The sequence below is a fragment of the Mixophyes fleayi genome, chromosome 12 (genome assembly GCF_038048845.1).
Source record: "Mixophyes fleayi isolate aMixFle1 chromosome 12, aMixFle1.hap1, whole genome shotgun sequence".
Classification (NCBI taxonomy): Eukaryota; Metazoa; Chordata; class Amphibia; order Anura; family Limnodynastidae; genus Mixophyes; species Mixophyes fleayi.
This window is the reverse complement of record NC_134413.1, coordinates 73,531,931-73,551,842: the sequence shown is the minus strand read 5'-3', so window position 1 is coordinate 73,551,842 and position 19,912 is coordinate 73,531,931. Positions and strand designations below refer to the sequence as shown.

Below are 19,912 nucleotides of genomic sequence, written 5' to 3'. Positions count from 1 at the left end.
AAATGATGTTCCGTCTGCCAAAACCACACCCACAATTCACACAGACCCCTCCCTTCCCCACCCACTTTCTGACCAACCACACCCACTTTCTGACAAAGCATCACCCACTACAGCGTAAGCCCTGCCCCATCCACAAAATAGGACAGTATGAAGTATGTAATATATAATCCCTCTATATAACTAAGGTTTATTTCTCCTTGATTGTTCCATTCTAGGCAAAACGCTTAATTTCTCAACATATTTTGAATTTATTTTATATCGTGTCACCTACACTGCGCGGAGGCAGCCATTTTGTGGACTGGGCACACTTTGTTGAGAACGCTGCCTCTCAATGCACTAGGAATGAGGAAATAATTTATCAAAGGGAGAAAAGCCCTAATAAAATGGTGTTTGCATGAAGACTATTCAGCAAGTCTTATGGAGGTACAAATCTCAAAATAGCATTAACGGAAGGCCGGAAGTGAAAAACATTATTTATTGATCATGCAAATTATTTTTTATTTCAGTCCAGATTGGTTTAAAGTCAAGCCCCCATGAGAACAAGACAGGGGATACTAAATGGTATCTACCTGGACAGTTTTTGCTGTGGCAACTGAGCCATACTAAAATAATATTGAATCTGTTAAGAGTCGCGGCGGCCACGGGCACCGTTGTGAATCAGCTATTGCCCCGCTGAGCGTCCCGGCCCTCTCCTTAGTGACCGGGACGTCACTTCCGCCAGCTGGTCCGACCATTGCCAGGACAATGGGCGGACGGCGATTCCCTGCACAGTGCACCCCGGCAAACAAGACAGCCGGGCGCAGGCGTGGAAATCTCCCCAGCCTGTGGGCTGATTAATGTGGCTTTGATTAATTAATCCAGGCATCTGTATTGTTACAGGGCTTAGCCCTGATTGGTTGCTCTGTGTACTTAAGGCGGTGAGGCCTGAGCTTCCCTGCCGGTTATAGCGCTTCTGACCCAGTCTTGCAAACCTGCTCCTGTTTGTTGTACCCTGTCCTGTGGATACTCTGCTGAATTTTCTGTGTATGACCCCTGCCTGGACTTTGGACTCTGCCTGTTTGCTCGCGACCCTGACCCTTTTGGCCTGTACCTTGGACTCCGCTACCTTGCCTGTGACCCCAACCTTTGACGTGTTTATTGACTACCCTGTTTGCCTGTGACCCTTGACCTTGGCTATCGTTTGACTATCCGCTGATTTCTACCCAGTCTCCTGGCCCGCCGCTGTTGTCTGTATCACCAACCCACACTACATCTGGAGCTAAGTCCTGGGGGCATCTAAGTACCGGTGAGCGCATCAAGCTCTAAGGGAAAGGCGGCTGCTATAGGTGAAAACCTCCGTCATCTAGTTCTGTGGGTTGATGATCAGACCAGCAGCCTAACAGAATCACAGGCAATAAATCTCACAGTGATAAAGAGTTACACTTATTTCAGCGATAAGATAATTGAATTAAATAGGCTCTTTAGCGCCTTGCAATTATTAGTCACCAAGTACCTGAGTGATGTCACTGATTTCTAGGGAGCTGATGAGCATAAACATTAGGTCAGTTCAAAAAAGGCTGCCTCAATTATTGTGGCAGATATAAATATATGGCATTAAAGCACATTAAACATATATCTTATACATGGAATTCGGTGTTCAATGTCGACTCGCTGTCAGTATTGGCAGCATTTATCTGGGTGACGACAGATCCAAGCAGCTGCAAATAACAATGGCACGTGGCTACACCCCAAGGATCATTTGCACACAGCCCTGGGTGGTGGGGATGGATAGATATCAGCTCTTGTCAGGTCAATGATTGGCCACAGGGGAGTGAAAATGAGCGTCGGCTGTCAGTCCCCACGCTCAGTCCCTCCTGTACCCAGCTGCTGAGAGATAGTATTCTGCTGTAAGCATCGATTTCAGCCAGCGAGACATCTGACGCGAATCGCTTTTCACTGTCATTTATGGCGCTGAGGTCCGTCCTGCCCCACACTGCCTGCAAAAACACAAACGTGCCCGTCTAACACCAAGCTACTCATTTTTTTTACAGTCATTTGTTTTTTTGCTTAAGGCAGGAATCAGGGAACTTTTTTACCTTTTACCCCCAAGTGTATTTAGATACGCCGACGTTACCCCCTTGATTTGAAAGGAAGGAAATCATATATTAATAATTATTGGAATTCAAAATTTTATTGAATCTATTCAAAATTTCTTTGAAAGCTTCAACTTCAAAACTTCAGGTTTTGGAGAAATTATGTTGCTTCATTTTAGATACGAGAACATCAATATTGGGGCATTTTGATGGCAGAGCAATTTGGATACAGTCTTCACCGACCAATCGATTTCTCTGCTTTGTTTTTATGTTCGTTAGAGTGGAAAATCCTTGTTGGCAAAGGTAGGTTGTTGCAAAAGGCAGCAACTTTTTGATTTCCTCCTCATGTGCAATTTTGATGTCTTTGCAGCTGTTGACATCCAAAAATATGACAGATCTGCTTTGTTTTCAAATGCAATACGTGCTTCATTATTACATCGAAGCTCAAGAAGTGCCTCTGCCAACCCTTGAGGCTCTTCTGGTACAACAGCAATTTGACATTTAAAGGGGTCTACAATCCAGCTGACAGCATGTGAATCGGCAGCACTACCCTTAGGGAATTTCATTTTTACCCCATTTGGGGTAATTTACCCCTGTTCCCTGACCACTGGCTTAAGGTGATTAGACTAACTTTATATGACTAACAAAAAGGAGACCTATTTATCAAACTTTCACGGCTTTCATTTTTTATTTTATTGAAAAATGACATATTGCTGCCATATAACATTATTCTATCGATGTAGCTGCTGAGAGATATTCAGCTGTCACTGCGACCAATGATAGTTACTTACTGCTGTTTAGTCCCATGGGAGGGGGGGGCAATAGCCCCATTGAAAAAAATTATTGATTTAATTATTTTTCTACATTCTCGCTTTCTGTTAATGCCGTCCTAAGATTAAGATTAACAGAACTGGTATAAGTACAAGCACAATACTAGATATGGGCAAGTCTTTTGCAAATCTCCCTGCGCTTAATGAAATACCTTCCCTCATCTATGAAGCTTTTTAGCTGGATTCCATTGTAAAAGACATGTACCGACACTAGGGGCAGTGATAAGGCCCAGTAATGGGGTCCAGGCCAGAGAAATCTAACCCTTCGTCATCATCAGCTATTTATATAGCGCCACTAATTCCGCAGCGCTGTACAGAGAACTCACTCACATCAGTCCCTGCCCCTTTGGAGCTTACAGTATAAATTCCCTAACGTACACACAGACAGACTAGGGTCAATTTGATAGCAGCCAATTAACCTACTAGTATGTTTTTGGAATGTAGGAGGAAACCGGAGCACCCGGAGGAAACCCACACAAACACTGGGAGAACATACAAACTCCACACAGATAAGGCCATGGTCGGGAATCGAACCAATGACCCCAGTGCTGTGAGGCAGAAGTGCTAACCACTAAGCCGCCGTGCTGCCCAACCCTTGTTAAAAACAAGTGAAAGAGCCTTTTGCCAGCCTTTACGCAGACATTTTTTGCCTCTTCACCGCTTGTTAAATAAACCCCTAAGAACAGAACAGTGAGAATTGCATGCAATATGCACAAAAAGTGGAGTTATACTGTGCGTTCGTAAATACTGAAAAATGAAGACTTTCCCAGGGATAAAACATTCCAGGGATGGCCCTTAAAAACCTGGGACTGGCCCTTGAGATTAGGGATTCCTGGATGGGATGTCCAAGTGATTGATGGCGTGTACATTACTGCGGGTCCCCTTCCATGATGGGAAGGGTACCTGCAATAATATTTTGATTGGCAGAGAAGCCGTTTCATAGAAGTCCTTCGTTACACACTAGGTAGAAGGCTGAATCAATAACCCAGTGCGGTGTCCAACCGGGACGTTATAACAGGGACCCTTCACCCCAAGAATTCTTGGCAACAGATGCAGTGTTTATGTTCTCATAATATTTTATTATCTTATATTTCCCAGTCAAGAGATTTACTACTTAGACAAACGTTAATGCAGAGCAGAATCCTGGCTGTAACGTGATCTCTTTATCAGCCACTTTCTACAGACTTATAACTACAGCTGGTGCAGGAATAAGAGAGTAGCTCATACATGCTAGATGTCAGTCAGGGACCACGTGTAGGATGGGTGTTATCCCTTCTCAGGGAGGTGATGTCTGTGAGCAGATCAAATGTCTTTATCACACTGATTAACAGATGTGAGTGTTAGCTAAAGAGCTGCATGTCTGGGAAAATAGACCCAGGTACTACTCTCTTCATAATTAAAAGCTTTTTATTTCCCACAAAGCGACTACTGATTTTACTCTCAGTCTCACTGCTGTAAGTAGCAATATTTTGCAGATATCACATCCTTATGTGGTGCTTGTTTTGGGGTCTGACTATAGGAGTGGTCAGCGACTAGCAAAATGCCACCATGGTTACTGTCCATAGGCAAACCGAGGGGGGGGGGTTTCTAGTGCCCGGAAACCCCCCTCCAAGCCTGGGGCACTGTATAATTGAGGTGGTTGGACCCTGCCCCAGCTTCACACGGCTCTGCTTGAAAAGGGAGAGCTGCGTGCACCTAACAGTAATGCACACAGCATTGCCCATGTATATTATGGGGATAGGAAGGGTTGGAGAGCAGCTAAGCACTGTCTAAAATTATAGCCACACCCACATGCATGCTGGTCACGCCCACTGGCGGCGTGGTGTGGAAACCCCCCCTCTACAAATCCTGCGTTTGTCCCTGCTGTCACTGTAAGTTACTAAGTTACCATGGTTACTCTCACTGTTAGTTACTAAGGTCACCATGGTTACTCTCACTGTTAGTTACTAAGGTCACCATGGTTACTCTCACTGTTAGTTACTACAGTCACCATGGTTACTCTCACTGTTAGTCACTACAGTCACCATGGTTACTCTCACTGTTAGTTACTAAGGTCACTATGGTTACTCTCACTGTTAGTTACTACAGTCACCATGGTTACTCTCACTGTTAGTTACTACAGTCACCATGGTTACTCTCACTGTTAGTTACTACAGTCACCATGGTTACTCTCACTGTTAGTTACTAAGGTCACCATGGTTACTCTCACTGTTAGTTACTACAGTCACCATGGTTACTCTCACTGTTAGTTACTAAGGTCACTATGGTTACTCTCACTGTTAGTCACTACAGTCACCATGGTTACTCTCACTTTTAGTTACTACAGTCACCATGGTTACTCTCACTGTTAGTTACTACAGTCACCATGGTTACTCTCACTGTTAGTTACTACAGTCACCATGGTTACTCTCACTGTTAGTTACTACAGTCACCATGGTTACTCTCACTTTTAGTTACTACAGTCACCATGGTTACTCTCACTGTTAGTTACTACAGTCACCATGGTTACTCTCACTTTTAGTTACTACAGTCACCATGGTTACTCTCACTGTTAGTTACTAAGGTCACTATGGTTACTCTCACTGTTAGTTACTACAGTCACCATGGTTACTCTCACTGTTAGTTACTACAGTCACCATGGTTACTCTCACTGTTAGTTACTAAGCTCACTATGGTTACTCTCACTGTTAGTTACTACAGTCACCATGGTTACTCTCACTGTTAGTTACTAAGGTCACCATGGTTACTCTCACTGTTAGTTACTACTGTCACCATGGTTACTCTCACAGTAAGGCACTACAGTCACCATGGTTACTCTCACTGTTAGTTCCTCAGAGACAATTTGACACAATGATAGTGTTCTATCCCTGTGCCACTACTATACACTGTATAAACCTGGCTTTATGGTACTCCATTCCTAAATATAGTTGCATTCAGGAGCCAGTTTGCTCTTACTCGCACCCCTGAAGAATACATCTAAAAAAAAATTGGTGCTCCGAGTATCATACAGTTATTGGAATGATTTCAGGTCTGTTCAGAGGTCATGTTGTGTTTTGAAATTTGAAAATCATCTGATAGTAAATCATGGCCTGGACCCTAGATCAAGGTCCCCCCCCGTTTAAGGGCAAGACGCCAACAACAACATCAACAACGGGAACTGAAAAGCCAAACAAAGGAAAACAATGATGCAGTAGAACAAGACAAAAAACACAAATATAAAACAACAACTGCAAAATAAATAAACACAGTGTATAATGAGCCACAGATGACCGGCCTTTGTGGCATGACAACGCATCCCACAGAACTTAACTTCCTTTTATCGCGGACTCTCTAAGTGACAGGACCTTCTGTGACCTCACGTCGTCTGTTTATGCTTTTGTCATTTGCAATTGAGATGATTGATTGCAACTGTCTTTTATTTGATGTCCTAGTTTCTATGGAATCCGCTATCTAAAAACAAACATTTATTTACCTCATCTTAGGTTGAGCTGATTATTCATGTTTGACAAAATGGTGGAACGTTTTTGTATTTTTTTATTTCGCTGTCTCTTTTATCCCCAACACATTAATGTCGTCCAAATATTGTTTAATTGCCCACGGCTCCGTCACTATCACCAGTTGGAACATGTCAGAGATGAAAATGTTCGAATTAGTTGACTTTACTTTAATATGATGTACAGAAAATGTTATTTTTTATGCATTATTAGCATTTTTAACAATCCATTTAAGTATCCATATTGCATGGTTCACAGGAGATAATGGACCCATGAATTCCTGTCACAAAAATAAAGAAATCTGATTTTATGGCCTTTTTGGAGAGGGCTGAGGTGTTGCCTGCTTTGGGGGTACACAGGCACATTCATCTTGGGGCTAGATTTACTAAACTGCGGGTTTGAAAAAGTGGAGATGTTGCCTATAGCAATCAATCAGATTCTAGCTGTCATTTTGTAGAATGCGCTAAATAAATGACAGCTAGAATCTGATTGGTTGCTATAGGCAACATCTCCACTTTTTGAAACCCGCACTTTAGTAAATATACCCCTTGGTCTGCAAACCCCAAAATGTACTTTTTATGCAGAGATAATGGCAACATTTTTCAAAGGGAATTTTTTTTAAAATATTTTCTTCTTTAAATAAAGCATTTTTAAGGAATAAATGTTTTTAATTTTTTTTTTTATCAAATTTTAACTAATTTTAAGCATATTTTTTCCTTTTTATTTTTTTCCACCTTAAAGGAACAAAAGCCCATGAGGGTCAAAGATTTAATGACTAGATAACAAAGCATTCACAGTCTATGTAGTAGCAGATAACTTTGCAGGTCAGAAATTGGGACTAATTATGTCTACTCGATGTGCACGCGATGCACCAGCCACGCCCACAAGGCCACACCCACATATCGGTAATCTCCACTCTTCTTGGGTGCTTTGTCGACAACTGTCCCCCAAAAATCGGGACCATTAGGGGGGGTGGTTTAATTAATGACTAGCCAGCCATAGGATAACCCACTGTTTGTGCTCAGATCTGATGAGGTAATGTGGGGCCCCTTTCTGAGGCCAAGGGCCACCACTGTCCAACACTCATTAGCAAGAGGCTAACGCAATAATAATGAGCATTATCTGCTTTGGTCATCTGCAGACTTTTTTCTTGCTACCTCTTACACTTCCTTGATCCTCAAACCCATATTTATGTTGTAACTTACAATGCAATAAAGCTTCGCTTAAAAAGAAAAAAACGGGGCCCCGTGATGGACAAAGTAGTTTTGCTAATCTCCAGATTTACCAGCAAGATGGACGAAAAATAATGCAGGAAGCAGCAGGTACCTTCACTAGAGGAGAAACACAGCACCCAAAGGAGCCGAAAATGCCTACCTACGAGAAACACATTCCCATCAAACCTTAAAATAAGGCCATCGTTTTATTTTTTTTTAATTACCCATCCAAATCACCTCATCGGTGAGAATTCCATTAGCACCGCGTGGCCTTGCCAGAAACGCTCTTCGGCAATTAGGAACGCTCCAGGAGAACACTTAATAACTTTTTAAAAAAACAACAGCAAAACAAGTGCTCAATAAGCCGTTTTATTAATGACAAGACGAAATCAGGCTAACTAAGCAGAAAGCCTCTCAGGGCTGCTCAGAGGAGATAATCAGTGACAGGAAGTAATATGGCGGAATGGGGGTAGGAAGGAGGGGGTCTATTGTTCCAGGTAATCTACAGTATTGCTGGAGCTCAAGCAGGCCAGTGTCACATCGGCCTTTTGGAACAATGTGTTTTTCCAGTCAGAAAACGTGACACACGGCATTAAATTTGAAATCTACATGTAATGGGCAATGTGTCTCCGGAACAGTCCGCGGAGACGCATAACGCCCATGTTTGGGCTGAAATAGTTTCTCCTCATAGAGGTTCAAGGAAAAATGACCGAAGATTCCGGCAAGGTGCGGTGATGTGCCGGCGGCACATCGAGGCCAATCTCCCCTGTAGTGCGTTCACAGTTCACCGTGTGACAGGGAAACTAGATTTCCATATAAAAGCTGCGTGTCACTAAACCAATGTCTGGCAGCTTCCGTACACATAGTTTTTTTTAAGACTGGAAAAGGTAACTTTCAAAATGTGACACCAGTCTCAGATTTATCATCCACGGTCCTGTCCCCTCTTAGTCATACTCGCCAACTCTCCCAGAATGTCCGGGAGACTCCTGAAATTCGGGTTCGGTCTCACGGACTCCCAGTAGAGCTGACAAATCTCCCGCATCCCACTACTGCGTACCAAAATGACGCGATTCTCGGTGAATCGCGTCACTTTGCCTCCCCCCCCCCCCCCCCCGCGAAAAAAGGCATTTCTGTTGCGTGGGCGAAAATGAAGCATTTGGCCGCGTCCCGCTCCCTCCCGCCCTCCAGTCACGCCCCTCTCCCGGAAACAAGTTTCCGAAAGTAGGCAAGTATGTTCTTAGTACATTTGGACATTTCTGTTCTAAAATCTCATTGAAGGACCAGTACGCCCTACAAATAAATACTTTTATTTAATCCCTCCCCATCTAAGGGAAAAGGTCTGTGCTTCTACTTCCCTCCCCAACACAGCTGTGGAAGGTTTCAGTCAATCCTGTGCCATAGTGGGCTGCTTAGGCTTGTCAGCAGGCTCTTGCAAACAGGACATGCCCTACCATTAGGCGCACCTAGGGTGCCAGGATGTAGGGTATGCCTAAAACGCTGAATGAGTAAAATTATATCATTCATTCAGTGTTTATAATGCCCCCGTGGGCCCCCACACTCAACACCAAGAGCTGATATGGAGCAGCTTGTTACCTGTGAAGCTGCTCATCCACGTTGCTGATTGGTTGGGAGTGTGGCGCTGGGCTATGATGTCACAACTCAGCGCCAGACTCTTAGTCTGACACGAACTCAAGGTGTCACTTCCCCTCACCAACGCCTGCTCAGGTAAGAAGCACAAAGAGCTCATTTAAGGAGTATATTTACTAAACTGCGGGTTTGGAAAAGTGGAGATGTTGCCTATAGCGACCAATCAGATTCTAGCTGTCATTTTGTAGAATGTACTAAATAAATGACAACTAGAATCTGATTGGTTGCTATGGGCAACATCTCCACTTTTTCAAGCCTGCAGTTGAGTAAATATATCCCTTAGTGTGCGAGCAGGATCTTCTTATGTCTTCTATTACAGCGTTTGTTCCTAATTGTAATTTGCTGTGTAGTATGCTGGCCCTATGTAAATTAATGTTTATAACTATAATAATTTAATGCTTCCTTTATACTTAACCACTAAACACACACTTGCAATCAAATCAGCTTTTTCTAGAACACTGATTTAGTCTGCAACCCCTATATAATTAATCTTGCCTGATTTTTTTGTCTCTAGTGTGACTGAGTTAAGCAGGTGAAAAAAATGTGAGTACCTACTGATTAATCACTATTAAAATGGCACATATATTATATTGGTCATACACACAGTTATCTGTAGCAATATTGTGATACTATGTGGTCCCAAAATTATCTCCAATGCCTGCAATAATAATCCCATCAAATTCAATTGGATCGTTATTGGACAGGTTAAACCGACCACTATATACTTAAAGGTAAAACGAGGAGAGAACCATAGCTTTCTTCTCTGTATATAAGACACGATTGTTGTTCGGGGGGAGAACACAGGACTTTACTTACATGTGAGTCATGCGAGGGTTCATCAGAAAAGCATCTTCCGAAATATGCTTCAACCCAGTGTTTGAAATGGTCCTGTGCAGAGACAAAAACATAGTTATAGGCAGCAGTAAAACACGTTTTATTCTCTCTTTATATTAATAATGGAATGAGCAAAAATTGTCACGTGATGACATATATGGTATTGTATGACGTGGTACATATTGTAGTCTTACATATACAACATAGACAAGGCTGCAAACAGTCTTATTAAAACAACGTCATCAACAGGGTTAGTACAGACTGATATCTTTTCAAACTCACTTGACATCGGTCTAAAGAATTCTCCAGCGCACAAATAGATAGGTAACAACAATGTCCTTTTTCAGTCGGCAGAAGAAAAACTAATTATAATATTTGGATTCCCCATTATGTTTTTATCTATGATAAGCCATTCATTTTTAGTCCCTGAATTAAAGGCACTTAAATTCAATCCACAGTAGCATGTTCCTGTGAACTAGGGGCCTGATGCACTAAGGATCTTAACTTAAGAAACTTCTTATTTCAGTCTCCTGGACAAAACCATGTTACAATGCAAGGGGTGCAAATTAGTATTCTGTTTAGCACATAAGTTAAATACTGCCTGTTTTTTCATGTAGCACACAAAAAATTGATAACTTATTTGTACACTGAAATTTAAAGTTGATATTTGTGTGCTACATGAAAAAACAGTCAGTATTTAACTTATGTGCAAAACAGAATACTAATTTGCATCCCTTGCATTGTAACATGGTTTTGTCCAGGAGACTGAAATAAGAAGTTTCTTAAATTAAGATCCTTAATGAATCAGGCCCTAGGTGTTAACACCAGGGGCCTGATTTATTTGAAAAAAAAAAAGGAAGTAAATTTGCACCTGGGCAAAACCATGTTGCATTGGAGGGGGAGGTAAATTTAAAATGTGGGGACAGATTTATAATTGGAGTAGAGCGTGTCCTAAATCAACTTTAAATTTCAGTGTAAAAATATAATGTAATAGTATTTGTGCGCCTCACGACAAAAAACAGCCAGTATTTTCTTTAAGTGCAATATAATAAACTAATTTGCACCCCTTGCATTGTAACATGGTTTTGTCCAGGAGCAGATCTACTCCTTTTTATTCTCGCTTAATGACTCAGGCCCCAGGTGAGCAGATACAAAATGTTTCTCGTACTGTTGACGTTGATAACAGACGATAGGAGATCGCAAGGGAGTGCTCATAAAACAAACCGGCTGCTGAAACAGTTATAAAAATATATTAACGCTACTTTAATAAACAATAAATAACCGTCAGGGTTGACAATGACTTATGAGCGCCATGACTGTATCACATCCGCTGTAAGGAAGTTGGGGATGCCCTAGTGAACTTGTTCCCCATCTTGCCTCCAATTATACTCTCTACTCGCCTCACCCCAGGCTCAAGGTCATATCCTTGTTCCTCACACTTCCTGAATCATCTGTCTTTCGTTCCCCTTGTGGCAATCAAAGAGCTGATGACAAGAAAAATGAATGTCTCTCCACCCGGAGACAAGTAAGGAGCAAAACAGAGAGTTGAGTACTCACAGATTCTTCAGCTCTCTGAAGTTCTTCATGTCGACCCGAGTTAAGTTCAACAAGTCCTTCTGGTTCTCGATAACACTGTTGAATAAAACACGCACATCAATCAAAGTTTAAGGATCCCCCTGTGGAAGTGGAGTCAGAGACCCTCAAGGCCCCTAAATGTCTACAAACACAATGTCACCTCCAGTACACAGCCTGGGTCATTATATTGTGAAGCTTCACTGAGCAAAATCCTTCACCTTTATTTGACTGCTACAGCCCTGCCGATGTAAATTAGCATCATTAGAGAAGGATGTTCTAAAGGTATCGCCATAGAATCGTCTGCCCATACGGTTTTATTTCCCTGGCCTAATTTTGGTGCTGGATAGTTAAACCAATATTACCACCATGAATCCCTATTTGTCAAATTTGCAAAAGCGACACAAGATTTGTGTAAACGGAAATACAAGTGCTTTAATTTATAGACGTGTAAACAAATCATGATAACCTTGGAGAAGAAAAGCAGTTTACTATAGGCATCTACGAACATCACAAAGTAGCAAACTAACAACATCACAGTGTATCATCGTCATCTATTTATTTATATAGCGCCACTAATTCCGCAGCGCTGTACAGAGAACTCATTCACATCAGTCCCTGCCCCATTGGAGCTTACAGTCTAAATTCCCTGACATACATACTGAGAGAGAGGGAGAGGAGGGTCAATAGCAGCCAATTAACCTGCCAGTATGTTTTTGGAACGTGGGAGGAAACCAAAGCACCCGGAGGAAGCCCACACAAACTCCACACAGATAAGATCATGGTCGGGAATCAAACTCATGACCCCAGTGCTGTGAGTCAGAAGTGCTAACCACTGAGCCACCATGCTTAATGGTTAGCACTGTTATGTACATAGATAATACATTGACATTTTACACATGCACGGATGACAATGTTTACGGTTTGCCAAAATGGAACTTGTACTGTACAGTACATGTGGAAATTGGCAAATTACTAATGCCGTTTGAATGTAACAAATGTGTCATTATTTGTTATTCGACTTACTATAACCCAGGTTTTTCTGGATAATTGAAAACCATATTAGCTATATAATGCACAAGCAATGCTAATATATATATATATATATATATATATATATATATATATATATATATATATATATATATATATATATATATATAAACTCCTGTAAATAGTATTATAATACGTGGTCAGTTCCGATGTCATCACGTATAATCGGTGAGTTCTAATGTCAGCACTTCAGTGTGTATTATAAGGAATAACGCATCCTCTAAGGTCAATTATTACGGATATCACAAGTCACCTTGGAAATCCATGACCTGTATAAAATTTATCATAGTTGCCGACCTTTGAAAAGTGAATTCCGGGAGATCCCGAGCAGGAGGCGTGGTTGGAGGGCGGGAGGGGGTGGGGCACGTTGGAGGGCGGGAGGGGGTCAATCGCATCATTTGGCCCCAGCCCCACAACAAAAACGCCATTCTGTCGCGGGGGCGGGGCCAAAATGACGCGATTCAACACTAATCGCATCATTTTTACGAGTAAGTTGCCGTATGCGGGATACTTGCCTGCTCTCCCGGGAGTCCGGGAGACCTACCCGGAGTTTGGGAGTCTCCCGGACATTCTGGGAGAGTTGGCAAGTATGGTATAAAAGCACTCAACTTTTTAATAAGGGAGCTCGTTAGTGAATTATAAGATGCTTACTAATTACAGTAGGATGTGCCTAACCCCATAGGTATGAGGCTGTCCGTATTGCTGTGATTCCTACTTGGTATTGACAGTACCCTATAGACATATGACTGGCATGTCAATAATATGTCTTAAACCAGGGCCACCCACGTTGCAGACAAGTGTAAAACACTGCATTAGCCAGAAGCTCTAGTGAAGACCACCTTGAACATTGCTTCGTCCCTTAGGGGGTCTATATTCATACCAGCTGCACAATTGTTTTCAAGGAATTGTCCTTTGGTCAGCGGTTGAGATCTAACAATCCTTTGAAGAGGAGACCCCCAGAGGTCTAATGAGAAATGACAATCACAAATTACCAGCATCCCCCAAGCAATGTGACTCCCAGATCCCGGTCACCCGGGTCCGATAGAGTCCAAATAAACTCTCCCAGTCCGCGCATCTTCTTAATATAATTTGTTAACACGGACGTACATGATTCCGCATAGATAGCTTCCAATAACCAAAGCCGGAGTCATGGCTAAGTATTTATGTTTCTTCTTTGTCCATGTTTAATTCAAATGAATAAAATGGATATTTATTCCAATACGCTGCCAAAAAAAGAGCCCTTCATATCCCCAGGTATCAGGAATGTGAAAATCAGTCTGGTTTTTATAGAGGACCTGTGGTGTGGTGCATGCGTTATTAACGGCAGCAGAGCGTTATAAGTCCTGTCTCTAGGAGATGTCACATGAACATTGCAGAATAGTGCAGCATGCTGAAGTGATCACATGCTTTCCCAGTTTCCCCTCCCTCTTATTTGGTATAGACAACTACACAGTGCCACTTCTCTTGTTTTGTATGGTGGATGTAATTCCAAGTATCTGATCTCATTCTAACCATAAGGACAGCTACATAGTATAACTTCTCTTGTTCTGTATTGGGATGTAATTCCAAGTACCTGTTCTTATTGTGACCATAAGACCAGCTACATAGTATAACTTCTCTTGTTCTGTATTGTGGATGTAATTCCAAGTACCTGTTCTCATTCTGAACATAAGGACAGCTACATAGTATAACTTCTCTTGTTCTGTATTATGGATGTAATTCCAAGTACCTGTTCTCATTGTGAACATAAGGACAGCTACATAGTATAACTTCTCTTGTTCTGTATTATGGATGTAATTCCAAGTACCTGTTCATATTGTGACCATAAGGCCAGCTACATAGTATAACTTCTCTTGTTCTATATTATGGATGTAATTCCATGTATCTGTTCTCATTCTGAACATAAGGACAGCTACATAGTATAACTTCTCTTGTTCTATATTATGGATGTAATTCTAAGTATCTGTTCTCATTGTGAACATAAGGACAGCTACATAGTATAACTTCTCTTGTTCTATATTATGGATGTAATTCCAAGTATCTGTTCTCATTCTGACCATAAGGACAACTACATAGTATAACTTCTCTTGTTCTGTATTATGGATGTAATTCCAAGTATCTGTTCTCATTCTGACCATAAGGACAGCTACATAGAATAACTTCTCTTGTTCTGTATTCAGGATGTAATTCCAAGTATCTGTTCTCATTCTAACCATAAGAATAGCTACATAGTATAACTTCTCTTGCTATGTATGGTGAATGTAATTCTCAGTACTTGGTCTTATTCGGACCATAAGGACAGCTACTCCTTTGCGTTTGACTTGTTTTGTATGCGGAATGTGATCCCTGATGTCTTCATTTAAATCCTCTGTGTACTATATTTCCCAGAACCCCCCGCTCTCCCATCGCTGTTTGTGTACATGGATAGACAGATGACATGACTCTCAGACAGATATTACATTTCACCCCCCCACTGCTCTCCCCCCATCCCACCGATAACACCCACTCCTAAAGTGCGTGCTGTTAATGAAGTGGGTGTCAGCTTACAGCATGAGGTCATCTCTCTACATCTACAGAGAGGGGTTACCCTTTTTTTATCACCTTCCAGAGATTGCATCTACTAAGGACTGCAATCAGACAGATGAAAACATGGTGTCAGATTAATGGATACTGAGTATCACACACACACACACACACAAATTATGGCTTGAATTATTCTTCTGTCAAAACAATCATTACTGGCTGCCAAATAGATGGGATCCATGATAATTTATAGTAAGAGGGTCTTTTCTATATCTACGTGGGGTTAGTGTTTGTTAACAGACCACTAAATCCCAACATTGTCATTGTCATGTATGAACCATGAACGTTGTTACCTGACCTACCAATGCAGCTTACACTCCATTAGAAATATTGGAACCCCCCCTCGTATTCAGTACAGTGTCCTGATAGGGTGTGATACAGGTCAAAAAGCTGAGACTGAGTTGCTTTGACTGCACTGGCTCCGCCCCTGCGCAGGAATCAACCAATCAGCACTGTGCATTTTTTTTTGCATGCTCATTTCATTCTGTGCCTAGTATTAAAGGGGAACTCCACCTTCTCTTATTTTTTTATCGTCCATTAATATTTTATTACCTTTGGATATGGCACCAATTACACTTAGACCTATTCATTGGCTGATATTGCATCTGCATAGCAGATATTTGTTTGCATCAAATCTAATCAAATCTGCCTAGAAAACAATATTGTATTTTCTTGAGTTCCCCTTTAAGAATCTCAAGAAAGTAAAGCTGCCGAATCGCTGGTAGTGACGCGTGAGTTCATTGTTTTATCCAGACAAGCCAACGAAATGCGTTGTGTTCTTGCCATTCAGGACAACAACTTGTAAACCAAACAGACGGAAAAGCGGTCCTATATTCGAGCATATATGGTAACCGTTAAACAAATCCAAGTTCTCGCTTTAATGTGAACGGCGTATTTAATAAAATTCAATTGCCGCATGTAAACATGTTACGTTAAACAACACACTATCAAATATTAATGCATTAAATCCCTCTCAGTTATTTACAATGTCCTTGGCATTGCTGATAGTATTTACTGTTGAACTGTTTCCAGGTCTCGGAGAGTTTAGTAAGCACAAGTGGAAGCGATATACCAGAGGGAGGAGGCCCCTCCCCGGAGATTTGACTGATAATGTTCATTTACTGACTGATGCAGAATGCACAGACTAGGTTCATTCCCGATCGCCTCATCGGACATAATGTATTTTCTATCGTCTCGTCCCATATGCTCCCTTTTCCCTGGTGCTATACCCATAAAATAAGGAGCTTCTCTGAGTGGTCAGGCTACAGGACAACATAGGATTATCCATCTGCTACCCCTCTTATGCTTCATGAGAGCTCATGTAACTAATAACTAGAGATGGTCACTGACCCCCGTGTTTTGGTTTTGGATTCGGTTTTGGATCTGGATTACCGTCGTGTTTTGGTTTTGGTTTTGGTTTTGCAAAACCGCCATTGCGTGTTTTGGTTTTGGTTTTGGTTTTGTTTGGTTTTGTTTTGCTATTTTTTGGGAAAATCCATGTTTTTGGGCCTAAATTAACCCAATTTAGTGCTCCAACTGTTTTAGAGACAAGTAATCTAATTGTTGAGGTAATAAATCATCCAAAAAAACAGTTTAATTCTTCGTTGGTAGGCCTATTCTACACACAAAACAGATTGTCTTCCTCTCCATCTATGCATATTGGCAATGCAGCCATCGTCTTTGAATGTATATTACACCCTACACTTATAGTTAAATATGTAAAGAAATGGAAAAAGCCAGTTTGGTTTCTGTCTCTCAAGGCCCCCCTCCACTTGTATAAAATAGCAAAAAATTCAGCCATTATAGACTGTACAATATTAATTGACATGGAGAAAGCCAGTTTGGTTTCTGTCTCTCTAGGCCCCCCTCCACTTGTATAAAATACTAAAAAATTCAGCCATTATAGACTGTACAATATTAATTGACATGGAGAAAGACAGTTTGGGGTCACTCTGTCTCTCTAGGCCCCCCTCCACTTGTATAAAATACTAATAAATTCAGCCGTTATATACTGTACAATATAAATTGAAATGGACAAAGGCAGTTTGGTATCTGTCTGCATCAGATCCTCTCTCCACTAGGAGTAAAATAGAAAACTATTCAGCCGTTATATAATCTAGAATATAAATAGAAATTGAGAAAGGCAATTTGGTATCTGTCTGCATCATAATCATCAACATCATCATTAGCGCCCTCATCGCCTACACAAATCTCCCCCTCATCCTCTTCTAATTCCAAAGTGGCATCCTCAATTTGGGTATCACCGGCTACACTCGGGCTATTAAGGCACACATCAGCAGAATGCTCACTATTAGACATCCCACTGTTGGATGGACTCTCCACAGGGATTGTTATCATTTGTGAATCAGAGCAAATATTCTCCTGTAATGCCTCACTGTTATCTTGCAGCTCGGCTTTGACGCGTAACAGTAGTTGTGCACCAATTGTAGGCTGGGTAACTTATTGGGATCTGCCACTAATAGCCAAAGGTGAAGGCCTCATTCTCTCTTTGCCACTGCGTGTGTAGAATGGCATGCTTGCAATTTTTTTTTTATCGTCACTTAACTTTTGCTCAGTTACACTTCTTTTTCGCTTCAATACAGTAAATTTTTTTTTGGTTTTTGTTTTTTGCACTAATTTGAAAACACTCTGTTGTTTGACATCGCCTTGGCCAGATGACGTACTGGGAACACTAACATCAGGACTGGTGACAGAACCTGGTTGCTCATTTAGATCATATGTGGACTGCTTTGAATCCATTCTGAGCGCAAACCACTGAGGAGTGCTAAAAATTATTGAGTAGATACTGCTGACAGATATGACTTTTGACAGCCAGAAATATTAATGCACAATTAGGGAGGACACCCCAAAAACACTGAGGAGTGCTACAAATTATTGAGTAGATACTGCTGACAGATATGACTTTTGACAGCCAGAAATATTAATGCACAATTAGGGAGGACACCCCAAAAACACTGAGGAGTGCTAAAAATTATTGAGTAGATACTGCTGACAGATATGACTTTTGACAGCCAGAAATATTAATGCACAATTAGGGAGGACACCCCAAAAACACTGAGGAGTGCTACAAATTATTGAGTAGATACTGCTGACAGATATGACTTTTGACAGCCAGAAATATTAATGCACAATTAGGGAGGACACCCCAAAAACACTGAGGAGTGCTAAAAATTATTGAGTAGATACTGCTGACAGATATGACTTTTGACAGCCAGAAATATTAATGCACAATTAGGGAGGACACCCCAAAAACACTGAGGAGTGCTACAAATTATTGAGTAGATACTGCTGACAGATATGACTTTTGACAGCCAGAAATATTAATGCACAATTAGGGAGGACACCCCAAAAACACTGAGGAGTGCTAAAAATTATTGAGTAGATACTGCTGACAGATATGACTTTTGACAGCCAGAAATATTAATGCACAATTAGGGAGGACACCCCAAAAACACTGAGGAGTGCTAAAAATTATTGAGTAGATACTGCTGACAGATATGACTTTTGACAGCCAGAAATATTAATGCACAATTAGGGAGGACACCCCAAAAACACTGAGGAGTGCTACAAATTATTGAGTAGATACTGCTGACAGATATGACTTTTGACAGCCAGAAATATTAATGCACAATTAGGGAGGACACCCCAAAAACACTGAGGAGTGCTAAAAATTATTGAGTAGATACTGCTGACAGATATGACTTTTGACAGCCAGAAATATTAATGCACAATTAGGGAGGACACCCCAAAAACACTGAGGTGTGCTACAAATTATTTAGTAGATAATGCTGACAGATATGACTTTTGACAGCCAGAAATATTAATGCACAATTATGGGGGACACCCCAAAAGCGCTGGGGAGTGCCAAATATGAAGAAAAAATAATAAACCTCTATCCTCCTCTCTGCACTAGCGATTTTGGTTAGAGCAATTGCAAGAACAATATGGTATTCTCTGTCCCTGCTCTAATTAGCCTATGACTACACCCTGCTCTCTCCCTCTGTCAAATGGCGATGGATTGCTGTGGAGGCGTGTATTTATAAAGTTGAAGTATCGCGAGAACCGAGTCCCGAGATCCGACGACGTCACAATGACGTTCGGCCTCGATTTGGATTCGGAATGGGCGGGAGAGTACCGAGCTGCTCAGCTCGGTACTCGGATACCCAAAGTTCGGGTGGGTTCGGTTCTCGGAGAACCGGACCCGCCCATCTCTACTAATAACAAGGGTCTGATTACAGCAATGTGCTATAGCGGCCAATCAAATGTGTGCTTCCATTTTTTAATCTGTGATAAAATAATGATAGCTAGAATCTGATTGGTCGCTAAGGGTTACAGCACATATCTGCACTTTACATTGTCTGATTAAACAAGACCGTTGAGGGCAATATAGGGAGCAGTATTGTTAGTATATGCAGAGACACAGAATTTGTGGAGGGGGGGGGGGGGGGATTTGGGACAAATGTGAGTTTTTTATAAAACGTGTTTCTTTTTCTATTTTGTTTGTTGTATTTTAAAATATATTTTAAATATAAGTCTTGACAATAGTAATAATCTTGACAATGCATTCTTGACTTATTTAACTGTATGAGACC

The 19,912-nt window shown here is 41.4% G+C and overlaps 1 protein-coding gene across 2 annotated transcripts in view; it reads right to left on the bottom strand.

Moving 5' to 3' along the window:
* NTRK1 (neurotrophic receptor tyrosine kinase 1) overlaps positions 1–19,912 on the bottom strand; it is a 111,801-nt gene that overhangs the window by 38,914 nt on the left and 52,975 nt on the right. For both annotated transcript variants that reach the window (XM_075193377.1, XM_075193376.1), the window contains exons 2-3: positions 11,649–11,723; positions 10,074–10,145 (exon numbers count right to left, since the gene is read on the bottom strand). In XM_075193377.1, the coding sequence (XP_075049478.1) occupies positions 10,074–10,145; positions 11,649–11,677 (101 nt within the window). In that variant the 5' untranslated portion in view covers positions 11,678–11,723. The remainder of the gene's footprint in view (positions 1–10,073; positions 10,146–11,648; positions 11,724–19,912) is intronic.